Source organism: Musa acuminata, chromosome BXJ2-3 (genome assembly GCF_036884655.1).
Source record: "Musa acuminata AAA Group cultivar baxijiao chromosome BXJ2-3, Cavendish_Baxijiao_AAA, whole genome shotgun sequence".
In the NCBI taxonomy this organism is placed as follows: domain Eukaryota; kingdom Viridiplantae; phylum Streptophyta; class Magnoliopsida; order Zingiberales; family Musaceae; genus Musa; species Musa acuminata.
The window spans coordinates 41,615,001-41,634,938 of NC_088340.1; the positions used below are offsets into that span (position 1 = coordinate 41,615,001).

At 38.5% G+C, this 19,938-nt stretch overlaps 2 protein-coding genes and 1 pseudogene across 3 annotated transcripts; 2 read left to right on the forward strand and 1 right to left on the reverse strand.

Annotated features, from left to right (window-relative positions):
- The first annotated feature begins 7,463 nt into the window (after positions 1 to 7,463).
- Positions 7,464 to 10,705, forward strand: LOC103978650 (protein LSD1-like). Its single transcript, XM_009394507.3, has 6 exons — positions 7,464 to 7,634; positions 7,831 to 7,969; positions 8,731 to 8,844; positions 9,185 to 9,298; positions 10,051 to 10,160; positions 10,315 to 10,705. The coding sequence occupies exons 2-6, from the start codon at positions 7,861 to 7,863 to the stop codon at positions 10,348 to 10,350; spliced, it is 483 nt and encodes a 160-aa protein (XP_009392782.2). The 5' UTR covers positions 7,464 to 7,634; positions 7,831 to 7,860; the 3' UTR covers positions 10,351 to 10,705.
- Positions 10,706 to 12,031: 1,326 nt separating this feature from the next.
- Positions 12,032 to 15,062, forward strand: LOC135607624 (mannose-1-phosphate guanylyltransferase 1-like; annotated as a pseudogene).
- Positions 15,063 to 16,360: 1,298 nt separating this feature from the next.
- On the reverse strand, positions 16,361 to 19,118 carry LOC135608346 (AT-hook motif nuclear-localized protein 23-like). 2 transcript variants are annotated; one of them, XM_065101121.1, is made up of 2 exons: positions 17,754 to 19,118; positions 16,361 to 17,532 (listed from the first exon to the last, which is right to left on the reverse strand). In XM_065101121.1, exon 1 carries the CDS (start codon positions 18,634 to 18,636, stop codon positions 17,788 to 17,790), a length of 849 nt encoding a protein of 282 aa, XP_064957193.1. In that variant the 5' UTR covers positions 18,637 to 19,118; the 3' UTR covers positions 16,361 to 17,532; positions 17,754 to 17,787. The 2 variants fall into 2 exon arrangements, with proteins under 2 accessions (XP_064957193.1, XP_064957192.1); XM_065101120.1 differs by lacking the exon at positions 16,361 to 17,532 and adding an exon at positions 17,561 to 17,618 and having other exon boundaries at positions 17,754 to 19,117.
- Between the last annotated feature and the right edge of the window lie 820 nt (positions 19,119 to 19,938).

Here is a 19,938-nt window from a genome sequence, read left to right on the forward strand (position 1 = left end):
AGCATCTTATTTTAACATTACAAGAAAGATAACTAAATTACATGAAAATACATGCATGAGCATTCAAGTAATTCTGCACATGCAAGATAGCTAAATTATCAAAGTGTGACTGAGTTCATTCAAGTAATTTTGCATTTCAAGTGTAGCTGACAATGACTGGCACCTTGCCTGAGCATTGCATCATATTGGACTAGTTTCCACAAAATTAATTTTGATGGCAAGAAACCAACCATGTGGCACATCATCAATTGTTAGAACTTTCTGGTTTCCAGCAGAAGCTCAGGCTATACAGGAAACAGAAATTTGATGCTTGGTACAATGAGTTGCCTTGATATCAGCACAAAGAATCTTTTCTCACAAGAGATCAGAACCACAGAATAGCTCTGTATCAGACAAAAAAGTCACCTAACTAAAGTCTATGGGGTGATTGAGATGGAGCACTTCTGATTTGTGCACCAAATATGGTACTAATATACAGACTTGGTTGATATTATTGCCAACAAAAGAAGCCAATAGTCAATAATAAAGATCTAGATCAGCTGTTTGTTCAAACTCTTCCTTTGAGTGGAAAAAAGAGAGTCATGCAAAAACACTACCAAGTTAAGAAGGGTCAAAATAGTTCAGTTGAACTAGTTTAACCTTCATGATCTGACAACATAACAAGTATATATTTGTGTGTGTCTCAGTCTTCTGTCCCAACCCCTTAAAGAGAGGTAGGCAGGAAGGTGTGGTGATGTTTGAAGACATGGACTACAGAGGAAGGAACCACCTCTCAATATCCATTGTGGATCTGCCTTGTGGAGCTTTGAGTGAGGAACAAAACCTCCATAGTGCAAACAAAGCTTGTAACCTTCTCCCTTTTTATGTCATTGTTCTGTTTGCACCTCCACTTGTTCTCCATGTGGACTATATTCCTTTAGTATGCCACAAATATTTTTTGTCACTGCACTTGCACTATATTATTGCAGCCCAATCATTTGGATTAGCAGATATTTGAGTATGAAATGTGTCCATATTAGCTGCTTAACAATTCTAGTAGACTAAGGTTTAAACTTCCCTTAGTTCAATCTTTCATGCCCAAACTTTGATGTGCTACAGAAGAAGAAGAAGAAGACACTGCCACTGCAACCAAAACCTAGCAGGGACAAGATCCTGAGTGGATCTCTATGCAAGAGAATTCTTGTCTGATATGAGGCTCTGAGATGTGTGGTGGCAATTGAGTGAGGAGGAGAGAACCATTCAGTGCCACACATCTAGTTGTTCTTTGTTTGTCCCCTTGTTGCATTCTTTCCCTTGTTGCATCTACATCAACTCTAAAAATCTGCTACCTACTGAGACCAGCTGAGCTGAATATGGTCATGATAGCTCTTTTCACTACAAAATGTGGATAACTTCTGCCATCTTATATGTTCTTAGGTTGTGGTTCTCAGTGAAGGTTATTCTGTTGCTAGTGTTGATCACTGTGGAGATTGATGACATATGTTTACTTGAGTGTTCTGAATTTTACATGCAATATCATCAGCTACAGTTTCATGTTTGGGTAATGTAGGAAGGAGGCACTAAATTTTAAGACCATGGAAACAAAGAATCACATGTCAAGAAAACAGGAGACTGACACTCTATTCAAAGGGTTATATAACCTCAGATGGTTTTGTATTGCCATTTAGTTTCTTGGATACTGGTGATTTAACAAACTGTATATATTGATTACATGAGTGACTTCCCTCAGCCACCTTCACACAGAGATCAAAACTAAAGCCAATATTTTTTTTCGATGAACTAATAATAAGAAATAAAATTATTATATAAAAAATTTATATCATGATTGAAATCAAATATTGCATATCAAAGATAAGTGTTGCATATTTTTTAAACATGATCTTAAATGTCACGAAACAATATGCCGTGATGATCTACATGTGTCCTAAATGTGTGGGAAAAAAAATTCTCATTTTTCTCTCTTTCTTTTTTTCAGGACGATTGTAATTGATGGAATAATGGTAAGAGAAGAAATCTCTATGATGATATGATTTCTAAAAGGTTCTACTTATATATAGATGAAGGCAAATGATCTAAGAAAGGTAATAAAAAGAGTTCTTCCCATGGTGGTAATCTTCTAAGGTATTTTAACATAAGTGGACTTCATTTTTATTTATTGATAACCTTAATCAAAATTCAATTAAAATCTTAATATATTTTAATCAATTAATTAGGACCATAAAAATCTAATGTTCTATCACTTGGCCTATCAAAAGGATTCAAAATTAAAATAAATAAAATAAAATTTATTTTAAAATAATTTTATCCATTTGGATTTTAAATTTTTGAAAAGTATTTATACACACAAATTTAAAAAATAAGCCAAGTCTAATAATTATCCATGATATTCTCTCCTATTTGATGTTCTCGTCGAAGCTTTTGCAGACACTATATCTCCTTACTTTTGTAGACACTATATCCATGATATTCTTCCTGCTTATTTATTTGATTATATGCATGCGTTATGAATTTATACACAAAAGAAACTAGACTCTACTTCTCATCTGTTCGCATTTTCAAAACTAATGTAATTGATAGAATAAAGACACATCAGAAGTTAAATAAAGTCAAACACTAATTTCTGACTTATAATGTATTTTGTATCTTCCGTACAAAAAAAAAATTATTTTCTTTATTTATCATAATAGTGGCTAGAATAATAGTTTCTCTCCTTATTTTGACTATAAGATCCTCAACAAGATATCTTTTTAGATGTAATTTTTTTTATATTTTTATTTTTTGAGGAAAAGACTCGTTTGAGATTTTGTCTTCTTGGACATCTAAAATATCAATTGTTATTGATAACAGTCCGACATTAAAAATATAACATATAAGTCGATCGAGACATATACAATATAAAAAAAATATCATATCAATCAAAATCGACTCGAGCACTTATTTTTCTATCTGAATTATTTATCTTAGATCTAATCAAAGAATAAATATCCTAATTGAATGGTACCTAATCAAAAAAAAAAATCTGATTTATGGGGGAGGGGCTTCACATGATAGCAAATGTGACTGCGACACGTAGATGATCGGACCAATCGTCTTTGACACAACCATATCCCTAAGATTAGATTTAACTTGAAATCGACGCCAATAGCTTTGTCAATCTTTGAGGCCCAAACACCACTCCAATTGATGCAATCAGCGTTGGATGGGGATGGATGATGTGATTTGGAGTTTGCATGAATCAGTGAAGTCAAAGTCACTCGGTACAATTCGTTGGGATATGCTCTCAACCAATGGCTACAATGGCTACAATGGCTATTCTAAGGATCCCATTATTACTGTCCACATAAAATCCAATTCTAAATTACGATTAGAATTGAATGCCGATACCGAATTTTACATTCAATCTGATATTAATTAAACATCTGATGAACTCATGGCATGCTCTAATACAACGTAAAGATTTCCATCGACACCCGATAACTTTGGGCTATTAGAAAGTGATCCGATCTATATTAAACTATAAGAAGACAGCTTACAAATTTATCTAATTTCAATATCAATACAGTGTTATAACTCTATTATGCTTGTGGAATTCAAAATTTAAGATGGTAGCGATTTCCTTGTATGTTCGTTCGCCACTTACTTTTTTTTTTATTTAATTTTTTTATGAGCATATATATATATATATATATATATATATATATATATATAAGGGTATTATATTATTATGGATAAAATTATAAATAGGGTGTTTGATATAATTTTTAGTGTGTTAGATTTTATTCATGTTTTGCATGTGTAAAAGATTTGTAATAGATTTGATAGCTTGATTAGACATTTATTTTCATGCTTATAAATATATGTTATTAGTCGTTGCACAGAGATAAAACTACCCAAAAATAAATCATTCAAAAAGCTAGTTTAAGGGTTTTCTAGCTTCACAGAGTTATTCAGAATATCAGCCAGCACAATCCCCAAAAGCTATCTAGGTGGCATATGGCTAGTTCGTTGTCTTGTTTTACAATAGTGTCATGTAGGCACTTGTGATGACTTTTGATCGCGGTGGGCCACCATAGACCTTTTATCATGCGACTGTTTAGAGACTATAAAGCTTATGTTTGTAATTTACGTTACTCTATTTGCTGAAATGATTACTTATGAAATCACAAGTTAAATACTTTCTCTAACTTGTCTTCTTTTTTATAGGTCCTTAAGAGATCATAAAAAGTTTCAGGTTGGCTAACCCTTTGTGGACGGATATGCAATAGTACCGTATGATTTAGGCAAAATCAACTAAGTCCATGATAAATAATATCAAAGCGGGACAAGTACATTTAGAAACACTTAGCATGCAAACGTGGGTGACCTAACAAAGTTATATTGCGGGCAGCTAACACACGCGACTGTTTGAGAGAAACAAACATTGAGATGTAGGAAAAAGAGTCTCTCAAAAGAGTGGGCTTCTGAGGCTAATATTTAGATGAATAACCAACTCTTTATGTAAGAGGCATCACGAGGACAAGTGAACTGGGAAGAATGTATAATGCACAAATGTTGGGTTGGATGAGTTTGAGCTATTGCCTGACATTACAATCAAATTTGATGGTGCTCAAGGCATGCAAGGCGCTTAGCAAATGATGAGACCGTGCAAGGAGGGATGTGTTGCTTGGCAACCGAAAGAGTTATGCAAAGCTCATAGAGGTGAGGAAAATTGCTAACTCGAAGAATTCTATACTTATGGAAGGGCTTGTATATGAATGATGAATTATCTGTGGCCATCCCTAGACGACTAAAACTTGACATTATAGAGCATTAGAACTTTCTTTTCGATATGAGAAAGATATGTCTGTAGGATGCTGAAGTGTGTAGCAAGTTCAACATGTTGCTAGGCTTTGATGGGTGTAGCGAAAGCTGTATTGGTAAATAGTCATAATCTAGCAAGTGCGTTCATGAGGGTGTAATAATACATAATTTGTTCAGCAAGTCAGAGTAGTCCAAGGCAATAGTGGTCTTTGAAAATTTCAGAGTGAAGAATGTAAAGAAAAAAATTATATTAATGTGATAGATATCCAAGAGAGATAAGTCTTTCAAAATAGTGAATCATGTATAACAGACCATATATGTTGAGGAGGTATTTCCATATAACAGCTTCATAAATCTTAATAGACCAAGCGAGAGGTGAGGAATCGTTATATGATCTCACATGAGGTACCCAAGTGATAGAGATTACATGACGGAGTGACCTAAGGTAATACCAAATGAAAACACACTTAGAGTCGATATGGAGATTGGACTCAACATAGAGTTGACTCATAGAATGGTAGGCGTGAGAGCCACCATCAATTCAATGCAAATCGAGGAATAGAGAAATTAGGGTGGAACTTGGTGATGTGCTCAAGTTGCACAAAAGGAGTCAACATATAAGATGAAATATCGAGTTGGGGCACAAATCCTTCCATGGACAAAGGTCAAGGACATGATGAAGCAAACTTATATTGCATAGTACCATAATTGAAGGGAGTTTCGAAGCATATACACATTATCTCGGTGAAGGATTTGATAAAGGAACTAAGGTGACTCAACTTACGAAGACGAAGTTAGGATCAAAAGGCTTTGGCACAAGACAAGAGGATATGACGATGGGTAATTTTGAAGAATATGCTTTAGTGCTATCATTTAACTTATTGTGAAGGAAGCGACGTATAATAAAGATTGTACTAGAGGTAAGGGCCCAGGATCTAGATAATGACACATCAATTGTAGTAAAGTCAGTTGACTCCAAGAGTTGCTAAGCAACAGACTATCCTAGAGATATACTTTATCTAAGTGTGACTCGAGAGCGGACAAACGAAGGTCGATTGCCAAAGGAATAATCATAATTAAAGATAACAAAAACCTTACGATGTGGTGGCAAAGGTTATATATTGAGATATTATACTCCGAGTTCATTCCACAAAAATTAGAATGCAATGAATGTTATAAGGAAGCGACATGGTGTAGCAGATCATGGTAAAACAGTTGGAGGCTATACAACACGGAGAAGTCTCATGAGGGACTTCATCATATGAAGGTATGATTAGGAGTTACTGAGAGCTCTACTTCGGTGAACAATATGATGGTAAAAATGATTATTGATTCAAGGAGTGAATATCATGGTACCATAGATACCGCTCTTCTGTGTGTGCATCAAATTTTACATTGAACGAAAGTCTTGGTCATTAGCATATGGGGGGAGGGGGGGCTATGTACCATCGAGGAGGAATTTGTGTATGTATCAGTGAGTCATGTCAGAGAAGACTTGATCGTGTAGAGGTATAATCGCTTGAGGGAATTGGGCTACTTTAGAGCTCATATTCGCTTAAGGGAGCCTAGCAAGTCAGAGAACAAGACCAAGTGAACGAACGTTGCTACCAAGGACGTAAAGGAGAATAGAATCGACATGAGCCTTATAACATGATGGCGGAGGTCATACATGAGAATTGTAGTATGTCTTTCCATTAAACAAGGAAAACTGCTTGCAGAACACAAATGTATTGAAGTAAGTGGTCAAAAGGGGCGATGAAGCGACGAGTTCAGGGACTAAGTTACCTAAAACCAAATATCGATCAAAATGAAGGTGGACCTAGAGGAGTGTCACGGTATCATAGAGAAATGAAGATATGTTTATAATTTACATTGTCTATCAAGTATTTATTAAAATTACTATTTGTGGATCCCGAATTAAATATTTACTCTTACTCGTCTTCTCTTTTGTAAGTCTTTAAATGATTATATATGACTCAAGATAAAACTAACTATTAGATTAATTAATTATGATCATTTAAAACTCATATAAGTTCATTTAATTCTAATACTAGTAAAGTATTATTATTATTCTATTATATTTATTCGATTCTATGTATAAACACATCCACACGTTCACTTATAAATACTAGTAAAGTATTATTATTACTATTTTTTTCATTATAGTAATTAATTTATTATTACAATATATCTCGAATCCAAAGAAATATGTTTGACGGCACCTTTCACTTGTCACCAACTCATCTTCATCTCTGAGGAGGCATCACATGACATCGTATATCTACATGTAACCCTTCGTCGGTTGGATCGGACCAACCGATCCGTACAATAATGATTGACACCGATGCCGATCTAAACCCGTGGGACCGACACGTACGAACCAGTTTCTGTGAGCCGCGTGGGTAACACGTAACACGCCTCATCTGCCGGACCCCACAGCCGTCCGGGGTTCGTAGACGGCCACGTGGAACGAGAACAGTTTTGGGTGAAGTGTAAAGAATAGCCGACTCGGCGACGACAGGAAAGGGGAGCACACGAGGACGAGAAAGCGGGTCCCGCTTCACTGCCGCGCCGCTTGCTGCCGTGCTGACTGCAGTAACGGCACACGCGGAGCTCCCTCCGCCGCCAGTTCCCCGGTGCGTGGAGCTCACGTGCTTGGGGCCGCTCGATATGCCCCGGGAGCTCTCATTGAATGAACAGCCCCAAACACTGCACTTGGAGCAGCAAATGACGCTGAGACGCCACCATCCCTGCTGGATTCACCCGCATAAATAGGCTGCAGAGTTTCCACCACCACCACCAACAATCCACCGTCTTCCTCCAGCAGCCAAAGGGTAAGGATAACAGGAAGGTGCTTCACTGATGTTGATTTTATTGTGCTTGTGACCGATTCATGTGGGGATTGAGTACATGTCAACAATGGCCTTGATGGAAATTGTTGGATTTAGAAGATTGCTACAGCTTTCGATTCTCCCTTTTTGGTTCCCTTTAAAGAGGAACATGAATAAAAATCCTTCCTTTTTGACACAGATTGGTGATGGGAGTGCGAATCTTTGCCTGATGCTGAAGGAAGACACAGTGCTGGGAAGAAGGATAAGGCACAAACCCGAAATGCCAGTTCCTCTTGTCCCATATCCAACACCTCCTGTACCATTCACACCCCCAAATGGTATCTGCTGTCCTTGAATCTTGTTCTAGTTTGAATCAATGAGTTGTGGCTGCAAATTTGTTGGAAGATATTTAAGTTCTTCTGATGCACTCTAACAGTTGCAATAGAGAATAGAGTAAACATTGACATGATCTTGGAACCTAAATAAAATTAGTAGCTTGTAGAGTTTGAAACAATGACTTTGAAATTGGGTTGGAACACTTTTAATTCCACAATTTATTGAGATTTATGAATTTTCAAGCTTGCCGGTATTAAGTGAAGCTGAAGACCAAATAAAGAATCGCTACATTTTCCTTTTAGAAAGTCACAATGTATGAATAACAAGTGCATTAACATTTTAAGGTCTCTCAACCTAGGGATGTTGAGAGTAACCAGCATTTTTAGCCATGAGAATGCCACTAGCAGAAGTATTTATTTTCTTCTCTGTTCTTTAGCATCGAGAAGTAGACAAAAACATTTTACCTGAGTTTCTCTAGTTGGGTGTTCACTTCATTTGATGCTGAAAATATGATTCTTTCATGAACTATTTCATGTTTATGCATCATAATCTGTATCAGCTTTCAGCAAGTGTTGAATGACCATTAGTTTTGATTACTTTGCCACTGAAAACACATTAAAAGGTCTTAGCTGAAGGAACAACCACATGGTTTATTCTCTTGTTACTGCTGTTTGGTATATTAGCCTGCTAAATTTGGGATTCTTTAGTTGCTCACAAAGATATCTTGATTATTACACAACTAAATGGTTCATTTAATTCTCAGGTGGACAAAGCCAACTTGTGTGCTCAGGATGCAGAAATCTCCTTCTCTATCCTCTAGGGGCAACATCAGTATGCTGTGCTGTTTGCAGTGCAGTAACAGCTGTGCCTCCGCCAGGTACTTCCCCCTTTATCTTAGCAGCTACCTTGAACACAGAATCAGATAAAAGATAGAAGAAGCCTTTTCATAGATCTTATATGAAAACTTCTGACTGACAAGTTGGTTAGTTGATCCAAGAAAATTATGGGAACTATTACCATCATTATCAAGATAAACATGGTTTATACTGCTTTTGATATAGGATCAACCTAAGGTGTCTGTCGTAAGTCTGACAAAAGAGTGGAGCTAAGAGAAAACTTAGATGATGTCTAGTTTTCTTTGTTCTCAGTATTTGTTTTTGTTTCTGACATCATTAAAGGATTTGATTTATTTACAACTACTCTCGTATTTGCTACAGGTACAGAAATGGCTCAGTTAATTTGTGGAGGATGTCACACACTTCTGATGTTCATACGTGGAGCAACTAGCGTACAATGTTCTTGCTGTCACACAGTTAACCTGGCTTTGGAAGGTGACAAAATAATTCAAAACTCTGCTGTCGAATCACTCTATTCACCAAAAAAAGATGAAAAAAAGAAACTAGAACTGATCATTATGAAAATTTACCTCTTTTATGTATAGGAAACTAGATGCAAAAAAAAAAAAAAAAGAAACCACCTATTGCTTATCATCACTCAGAACAAAACATATTATGAGTAATGGATAGAGCAAACACTATTGGACCAATCATATAACTAGGAATAGCCAACTGGTGCATTTAGTTCAGTATTCCATGATGTTGCATTAATGGATATCATAATCAGGTCCAAATGCCAATTGGGTTCGAACCTGCAACAGGACACACAAAAGGCTTATTGAATAGACGGCATGATACTGTTGAGATGCTCGAAATCCTTAGAAACACCTGCTGTTTGAACCCATCCCTTTCATCTGAATGGTTAGAATTGTGTCGTTAAATCTTATTCACACCAACCAATGAAAGAAAACTTCTTTAGAAGATGGTAACTGTTGATCAAGTTTCCAACAAATCTCATAATCTGCATTTGCTTTTCTATCCATCTTTTTATCTTTCATGTAATGATAGACTTGGAAAATCATACTTCCATTCACATAATTTTTGTTAAAGATTAACAAATATAGGAATCCTAGATAATCCAAGATTACAGGATTAACAAGTACTTGTGCACATGTAAGACAAACAACTTATGTACGATCATGTATTTCTATGTGCGAAGTTCACAAATTTTACATGTTTGGTTGCAGCAAATCAGGTAGCACATGTCAACTGTGGAAGCTGCCATATGCTGTTGATGTACCAATACGGAGCAAGATCCGTGAAGTGTGCAGTTTGCAATTTTGTGACTTCAGTTGGGGTGAGTGAGTATTCATGCAAATGCATTAACATTCTACCTCAACATCTTTTCTGTGACTACTCTCAGTGGCATTTCTAGTTAAAATATTGATACGTTCATGCAGCATTTCATAAAGTGGATAAATCTGCAATGCTTGATGTTTATTATTTGACAGGCTTTACCAAGCACTGAACAGAAACCTAGTAGCTGAAATCCTGGAGACAAGAGTATCGGCAATCACTGTCCTATTAATGTTCATCCTTCAGATTTTGCTGTGGCAATTTCGCTTTCCCCACGCGAGGATAGTGGTCTCTGCATCTTCTTTGCACCAAGAAATTATAGAGCTTCATGTTAGTGCCCACAATACATGGTTTTTGTATTGCTTGACGTGCGAAGACAATCGTACAAACTGTTGTTTTTGTCTTGAAATGCTGATATTGCTAGTTTGCAGTGGTTGGTCTGGTTTTTTCGGGTATGTAATGAACAATATTTTGGAATATTTTTCCTGAATCTTTGTATCTAGTCGCTTGTTTTATACACTTGAATGTAATAATAATATTCGATTAGCATTGCATGCGTCTTTGAGGACTTGGATTTTGATAGGTAGCAAATATATGTCATCACTCTAGAAAAAAAATGCAGATGATAATCTCAGGATGCTCATTCTTTCCTTATTTGTCTTCTAACAAGACAAATTCTCCATGTCACTCTTCTTCTGGATCATTAATCTTATTATCACAAGCATCTTCATCCTCCATTTCGAGTAAAGATAATTCATCATATTCTAGACAGGATTGAAAACTTTCTTTCTGTTATTGAGAAACATGAGTCTTATTTGATCTTAGGCACACTAGAATCTAGCTTATTGATAATGAAGTAATCTTTCCAGTGGAAAGACTATTGGATTAGTGAAACAGAGGCAGCAAGAAACCATAAATTGCAGCCTTGGTGTCATCTCATTATACCTTCATGAACAAGTTAGACTTCTTGATAACACTGCAAGTTGGATTGATCTTATAGATCTAAGAACCCCTAAACAAACTGTGTATCTTTTGTCATCACTGAATTTTATAAAAAAATATTATTAATTAAATTAAGAATATATAAAAATTTATTTATAGCTTCGAATAAAATACTTTTATGTCTTCTCTATCTTTTCTTGAATTATTAATATTCATAGTTTCATCTATATCTCTATAGCATCGTCTCATCTTATCCTTTATCGAATATGATATCTAATTATTCATGAACAAATTTTTTTTTTTTTTTTTTTAATAATTTTATATATTGAACTCTAACATTTTTATCTCAATGATATAAGCTTTTTATTAATGTTATTTCTGTCCAAGACTTACATCATATAGGAGACAATAGTGATGGTGTGAATATGTTTTCTCTTGACATGCAATCTTGATGGTCTTACTTGACACCAAAATATTCACCAAAACAATCAATGATTCAAGTTGTATCAGAGATAAGCTCAGTAATGATTGGATCATACATCACTATCATTTGAGTCCAGAAATCATGGAACATCTGCAAGACCTGAAGGGATGTTTCTAAATTTCTAACTTTATGGGGGTAGATATGTGAAAAAACCCAAAAGTCTTGGAAAGTATTTGAAGGAGTGCTTCTGAAGTTATTCACTTTGATAGGGGCGTATATGAAAAAAGACAAAAAAAAAACCCAACCAAGTAGCACTAATACACATTTCTAGGGGTCTTTCTGAAATATATCTCTTTGTAGGAGTGTATACAGAAAAATACTAAGAATAAATGACTTTGATACACATTCTTTGAGGGGTTTTTCTAACATTTCTCACTGGGTGGGGGTGTATATGTAAAAGAATTAAGTGGCGGCAACGCCCTCTTTACTCGCTCGTTTTGAAACGCATGGGGTCGTTATGCCGTTTATGCAACGAATCACACACGTGTACGGTCAACAGCGGTGGTTTCTCGTGTGGATCGCCGAATGCCAACCTTTACTTCCCCTTCCCTGATTGGGGGAATAAATCTCGCCCTGGTAAACCCTATCTTGAATCTTTTGGAGTCCGGAGGCCGATCCAGCGCCCCTCTCGTTCTTCTTTGATCCCGCAAGGTGAGGTGCTTCCGATTGATTCCGGTTTCGCTGGTGTTCCTTTCCGTTATTTTGGACGGTATTCTTGGTTTTGAGCTTGGGGTTCTGCATTTTATGCGTCCCGGAGGGTATGCGTATCGTTCCTACTCGATCGATTTTTTTGATGTAACTATGGTTGAATAGCCATGGGGAGCGCCGTGAGTTTGGGAAAAAGGCATTTTTAATGTTGGTTTCAACTGGAAATGGGATTCGATTACCGTGGAAATAGTCTCACGTTACTCCTGCGGTAAACCCTAGGGTTTAATCCTAGCTCATCCAAGTAAATCTTGAATCTTTTTGGAGTTCGGAGGCCGATCGAGCGACTCTCTTGTTCTTCTTTGATCCTGCAAAGCGAGGCTTTCCCTGTTGGTTCCGGTTTCACTGGTGTTCTTGGATTCTGTTGTGGATGGTACCCTTATTGAGAGTTTGGGGTCCTGGATTTGATTGGTCGCGGAGTGTAAAGCTCGTTCTTTTACAGCTACTCGAGGTGCATATCGTTCCTACTCGATCGATTTTTCCTATGTAACAGGGTTGAATAGCCATGGGGAACGATGTAAGGTTGTAAAAGAAATCATCATTTCTGAAGTTGTTTTCGACTGGAAATTTTGGTTACCTTAGAAATTATTTCACGGTGGTTAGAAAATTGCTATTCTCCTGTGGTGGAAAATATGAGTTTGGTTTCTTATTAGACAGATAATTTTGATTCCTTCTTACAGGACATATATGATTCTTGTAGTATCCATGGTTAGGCTTATGCACAGTACCTGTTTGTGATATTGTTGTTGGTAGATGACCATTTCACTAGAAGACATGCTTTGGAATTGCTTTTATAAGGTGTATAGGTCTGGCAGTGACTTGCTCCTTTATCAGTGAGTTGGTGAACTCCCCATGTTATACATTGTTAGCCTACGGGGTTGGATTGTTCTTCCTTATGGGTGTGCTTGACATTATGTTAGACATTTAAATCAGAAGTTGTTGAGTCTCAGCTGTTATACTCTTTCTTGAAACATGGAATGCTTTAATTTCTTTTCCCTTTCTTTGTCATTGTTGCAAGACAACCACAGGCAGCCATCTCCTGCATCTCATCCCATCTTCAACCTGGTGAAGATGCATTAGTCCATTACTGGTCAACTTGCACACCTGCCCATCAGAGCTTGCTTAAAGATCTTAAAGATCCTAAAGCCAGAAACACAGTGCTTCCTTGCTTCGTCTTTGAAGCTAACACTCTGAACCAACTCAACTGGTTTGGACAGGGGAAGCATCTCTGGGTCACCTACCATGAAGGCACTCGTACTTGTTGGAGGCTTTGAGACCAGCTTGAGGCCATTGACTCTGAGCATGCCCAAGTCACTTCCAGACTTTTTGCCAACAAGCCGATGATCTTGCACCAGGTTTGTCACTACACATGCCTTCTTGTCATCTTTTGTGTATCTGAAGAATTGACTCTGTATATGCTGTTGATCATATTGAAGCTCTAAAGCTGTCGGGGTGACTGAAGTTATCTTGGCCATCAATTACCAGCCTCAGGTGAGCAAATCTGAATACATAGCTATGTATCAAGTTCTTTCTGTTCCCCCTCCAACCAAAAATTGTAGTGGATTTGGGTAGGTGATGATGAGCTTTCTGAAAGAGTTTGAATCGAAGCTTGGGATCAAGATAACCTGTTCTCGAGAAACTGAGTCTTTGGGCACTGCAGGTCCACCGACTCTTGCCAAGGAGAAGCTGCTTGGGGGAGCCTGACAAGCCCTTCTTTGTGCTCAACAGTGACATCGTATGCGAGTACCCTTTGAAAGAGGTGCTTAGTTTTCACCAGGCTCATGGTGGAGAAGCATCGATCATGGTGACCAAGGTACTTGATGCATTCATCTCGAGACTAATGATGATCTTGAAGGTATTGCTGATGTCTGACACTACATGGCCAGGTTGCCGAACCATCTAAGTACGGGGTGGTGCTCCTGGATGAGGAATCCGGGCAAGTCAAGGACTTCGTCGAGAAGCCACCGGTGTTCGTCGGCAACAGAATCGATGCTGGCGTCTACCTGCCGAGCATCGACGTTCTCAGTCGTGTTTTGCCGCGGCTGAGGTTGTTGGAACGGCAAGTCTTTCCATCCATTGCTGCGAGGGAGGCCTGTACGCCATGGTTCATGCCGGATTTCTGGATGGACATGGGACAGCCCAAGGACTACCTCGCAGGTCTCAGATTCTGCCTGGACTACGTGAAACGGCATTCTCCGTCGGCGCTCGCTGCAGGGCAGTACATTATCGGGAAAGTGCTGGTGGGCAGCAGCGCGAAGGTGGGGGAAGAATATTCGATCGGGGGCCGGACGTGGTCGTGGGACCGGGCTGCGTGATCGAGCCTGGGGTGAGACTGTCGTTGTGCACGCTGATGAAGGGGGTGAGAGTGAAGAGTTCCGCTCACGTTTCGGGTAGCATCATTGGGTGGCACTAGACCATCGGCGGGTCGGCGCAGGTGAGCCGCATGGCTGTTCTCGGAAAGGACGTGCACGTGAAGGAGACGGTGTTCCTCGATGGAGTCTCGGTTCTGCCTCACAAGGAGATCACGACTCACTCACTTCCTGAAGCTGGAGATCGTCGCGGGAACAAAACCAGTGGCGGGTAAGTACTGAAGCTAAGAATAATGGTTCTATTGGAAGGAAAGATTTGGATTCACATATTGTTCCCTGGATTTAGATTTAGATTTAGATATAGATAATGTTGGGACAAGAACAATTTATCATCCTACTTTTTGGTGGTAAAATAATCGATGTCGGATAGTTGGCAATTTTCGATTTTATTATTATTTTTGCATCATACGTGCAACATATATTTTCTTCATGCAAAATGAAAAAGCTTATATCTGATTTTGTGACAATATCCAAGTAAAATAAATAAATAGACAAGCCTAAGTATCATTATGTCTTTGATTATGTCTTATATATCCCTCTTGATGCCTTTGATTACCTCTCGATTAAGTATCAATAGTATTAAAGTTAAAAAAAAATAATTATCATTAGATACACTTTAAATATTGGTTTGACTAAAGGTCATAATATCCTGAACTTCAATCTCATCTTTGTCATTTTTTTTTAAATATTAAGTAACTAAGGAATTATATTAGGAGAACAAAATGAGATTTAAAGACTTCAAATCTTATATAATAAATATATAAATCTTTTGGAGGCTTATAACCACCTAAAAAGATTTGCATTCTTCATAGCGAAACAGTAGTAGTCACATTATCAATTTAATTATTGTTAAAAAAATCTTCAAGAATTAATATTATATCTATTGGTTTAGTATGATGGTGAGAAGATCTTCTTTTTCTTATTTTAATTTACTTGGGGTTTTCATGAAAGTTACTTTGTGTTTCTTCTTTCATCACATAAATTAACTCATAATCACCAAACATAACCTTTCATGTCAAACTTGCATGTTAGAGTGTGAAAATAATGAACTTATCTGATATCCATTAAAAGTAATAAACATATATATCCCAGAAAAAAGCTTAGTTAACAACCAAGGAATTTGGCTATTATGTACTGAAGAAAAATGATAAGACAAGCATGATGATGTTTTAAAGAGTTATTAGCAATTAATGTCTATCAAAAATCACATGGAGAATTAACCATCTGATTTGTCATGGAAAGACATCATTTTAGGTTCATAATTTGCTCAGTGATCAGATGTCACTGACTTGAGAATCCTCCAGCTTGGTTTGTGTGACACACAGACCCACAAATCCAAGAAAACTTGAAGTATGTTTCACTTTTTCTTGAAGTATACTTAAGTTGTGGATCAAAACTTGTTAGTTGAAACAAGTTATAGCATGCATATACTTTCCTTGTAGCCATGATTGCCAGAATAATCACATCTGACCTTGACTAAAGCCTCTTGGTAGGTTTTCTTGGCACACCAAGAACAAAGAAAAAGAATAGAGGATGATGATGACTGCAACTTGTTGAGTTATGATCCATAAAATAAACCAGTAGTTTCTATCTATTGTTCATGTGATTAACTTCACAGATCAAACTTCAGCCTGACTAATGTGTTTGCTGGCAGTATTTCTACTGGTAGATCTAAATTTACAATCGCATAAGAGTGATTATTTATTTGGGTCATGACTCATATTAAACCAATAAAAAACATGTTCAAGAACAAAGTTCTTGAGAATACAATTGTCCAGTTTGAGAACCTATTGTAGTATTAGATCATACATCAAACTCATACATTGAAGCCAAATATTACCAAATGAATGAACAAAGAAACATAAACATATTCAAGGTCCTATAATTATAAAATAACACAAGACAGGTTTATCATTTGTGATTAGGTCGATGCTAATCACATAGGCTCCATTCTTTCTTGTTCCAATGGAAGAACAAACAAAACCCACAGTGATGGAGAAAAGAGAGAGGAAGAAAACCAAAGGAGAAGAAACTGTGAGAGGTTAGCACAACATAGAGCCAATTTATTATGCTCAGAGTTACAATGCATTGCTACATTTACAATCAAGAAGAGTGAAAGAGATAAGCCTTTTCTTTGGCATTTGCAATAAGCTTGTTTAGACCTTCAACAAGATGTGCTGAAGTCATGCAGTAAGCATTCTTCATTCATTATTTCTTTACTAAATAATTATTTAGATTAATATAGACCTGTCATTTAATGTTGTTTACAATTAAGTATAACAATTTTTAGAATAAACATCACAAAGCCAATGAACAATTAAGTTGCATCACTCTGAAGCAACAATCATAAGCAAAAAATGGCCAGACGTAGCAAACTTAGTGAAAATGATCAGTTTGTCTTGCAGTAGAATTATGCTTATTATTGCTGAAACAAACAAAACAAGAACAAGCAAAAAGAAATAGTGAAGACAGTACCTGCCACAGAAGAGAAGACAATTTCCAAGATATCTACTACAGTGCTGTATCATTATCATTTTATCTCCAAAAAGGGAACTTGAAACCGGCCAAAAGGAGCTACGACAGGAAGACTGTGTTATATAGGTTTAAGAGACCTCCTCCTCTCTTTCTCTCTCTACACCCTCCATCTCTTGTTGTTCCTATGCACCTTCATTACTCCAACAACAAAAGATTTGGAACCTTAAATCTACTCTACAACCCACATTCAACTTCAAGTAGATGCCTAGATCCAGATGGTGGAATCATATTGCATCCCCCCCAACCAAATAAAAGAGCAAAATAGTGAGATTGAAAGTTACTTTTCTTTGCTATAAGAAAAATGTTTACTTGCATCAATTCAATAACTTCTCACAAACCTGTAGATGAAAGGAAGAGGTAGATCAGTGATAGAAAGAGAAGTAAAATCGATGCTTCAATAGCAGTAGCAGTCTTCAACCCATAGCTGAGGAGAGATGAACACATGAGAGGGAGACCAAGATAGAAGGTAAGGAAACAGCATGAGTAAGATGAGAGAGTTCTCAGAGACAGGCTAATTGTGTACATGGAGATGATGCATCCTCATGGATTCATGTCTAACCTTTTCTTTCTTCTGCCACGGTTTGTCTTCCCGATCAGTATGGCGGTCGGGCTGTAGCGGCGGCACTCCCGTGCCACCCGCCGTGCCCGTCCACCGGCAGCTGCGGCATGTTGAGCGGCAAATTGAAGAACGGCAGCCCCGACGACGGGTCCGTGAAGGAAGGCCCGAGGGCACCACTTGTCCCACCTCCGCCGCCGCTGGGGCTCTGTGACGCCGGCGGGTGCATCTGGAGCTGCTGCGTCGCGGCGGCCGCCTCCTCCTCCTCCTCGTCCAACGGCAGTCTCTCATAGGCGACGTTGGTGAACGACGCCGCGATCACCGTCACGGACCCCGCCGCGATTAGCGCCCCGACGACGCTCCCCCCGACCACCTGCCCCTGGCCGCCGGCCAGGAAGACCGCGAGGCTGGTCGCCCCCGGCGGTGCTGGCGGCGGGAGGAAAGAGCCCGAGAGGGACAGGATCTCGAAGCGGCCCTGCAGGGTGGCAACGGGCGAGCCGGCGGGCTGGCGGAGGCTCACGTTGGCGACGGTCCCGCTGCCGCTGAGCACGCAGACCCCGCGCTGCCGGCGGCGGGCGTACGTGGAGAGGCACTCGAAGACGTCGCAGCCGCTGCCGACCTCCAGTATGTGCGCGCGCAGGGCGTTGGCGCTCTCTCGGGTTATGATCACCGGCGGCTTCGGCTTGTTCTTGGAGCCCGGGGGGCGGCCCCGGGGCCTGCGGCCGATGACGTCCCCCGGTCCGGCTGGGGCGGACAGCTCCAGCCCATGGTTGGCGGCCTCGTCAGTGGCGATAGGGGAGTCGTCGGAGTCCGGCTTCGTGTGAGGAAGGTGGAGGTGAAGAGGGTGGACGAAGCGGGAGGCAGTGCCGAGATCGAGCCCCGCCATGCGGGGAAGACCAAAAAATAAGGTATTTGGTAGAAAATTACACCAAAATAAAGGTGATGGGATGGAAAACTAAATTAAAAATAGATTTTTGTGAGTAAAATACAAATCTTTATGTGAATAAGGATGAAGAAGAATAAGAAGGTGATGAGGAAGAGAGAAGAAGATGGAAGGCTAGCTATGAAAGTGGAGGAAATATAGAAATGAGTAGTGAGTGCAAGAGAACAGGAGGAGGGAGAGCTCGGAGCTTCTCCTACTCAGAAGACAGACCAGGGAGAGAAGGGTGGAGAGGATGCTTAGACTTTGATGAGGTGAAAAGGATCTGGGGAGAAGAAATGTGTGACATGAAAGAGTGGTGGGGCATGAAGAGATGTGTGACATAATGTGATGGAGATGTGGATGTTTGTGGGGGAGGAATAATTTAAAGGTGTTTGGATTTGGATCAAGACAAAGAGGGTGGTGCAGACTTTAGAAGGAAGCATTTATTGAGGGATTAAGGTTCAGGGTTGATAAGAGAGGAGGAAGAGTGGGCACCAAAGTGTTTCTCACTCTTCCATGCATGGATGGATAACTTGTTGAGAAAAGTTGGCGTTTGGTGGAAGAATTCAGCATAGGATGCATGGATTGGCTTGCAGTGAGGAGCCTTTGCCTAGGGTTTACCTGTGTTTTTATCTCTTTGATGATAGGGTGGAGGGCTCACTTGCTTTTATCACTTACCATCTATCAAAGAAGACCACTTTGTTTGGCTTTATTTGGGATATTTCAGCTTCAAAGGACAGTAGACTTTCTTAGTACTTAGTTACAATTTTTCGCTATGAATACTTATTATGAAACCGGTTTAAAATTATATTCATGAGATCTGATATAGTTTTCGGTATAATTAGACGATGAGAGATAATTAATATTGATAATATGAAAATAGAATGAAAGACAAAAAAACACTTTATTAGACATGTATGTTCTTAATTTTTATGCAAACAAATGTTGGTTTAAACTTTGTAAATAGATTGAGAAATTGCAATCTGAATGAAGGATAAAGGCTTGAATATGTACTCCAACCACATAGACAAATATCTTCCCTTCCTTACAATATGATTTCTTTAGTATTGATGATAAGATTTTGAATGTTGTACTTCAACCTATGTAGGGATCTAATCAAGTTCAAAATAATTTCTTTACTGGGATGGTCAATTAATCATGGGGAAAATGCTAAAAAATGATGTGCTCAAGAATACATCATCTACAATAATCCCTAATTAAAAATTCAAAAGCAAATCAAACAACATAAAATATGCATGTCAACTA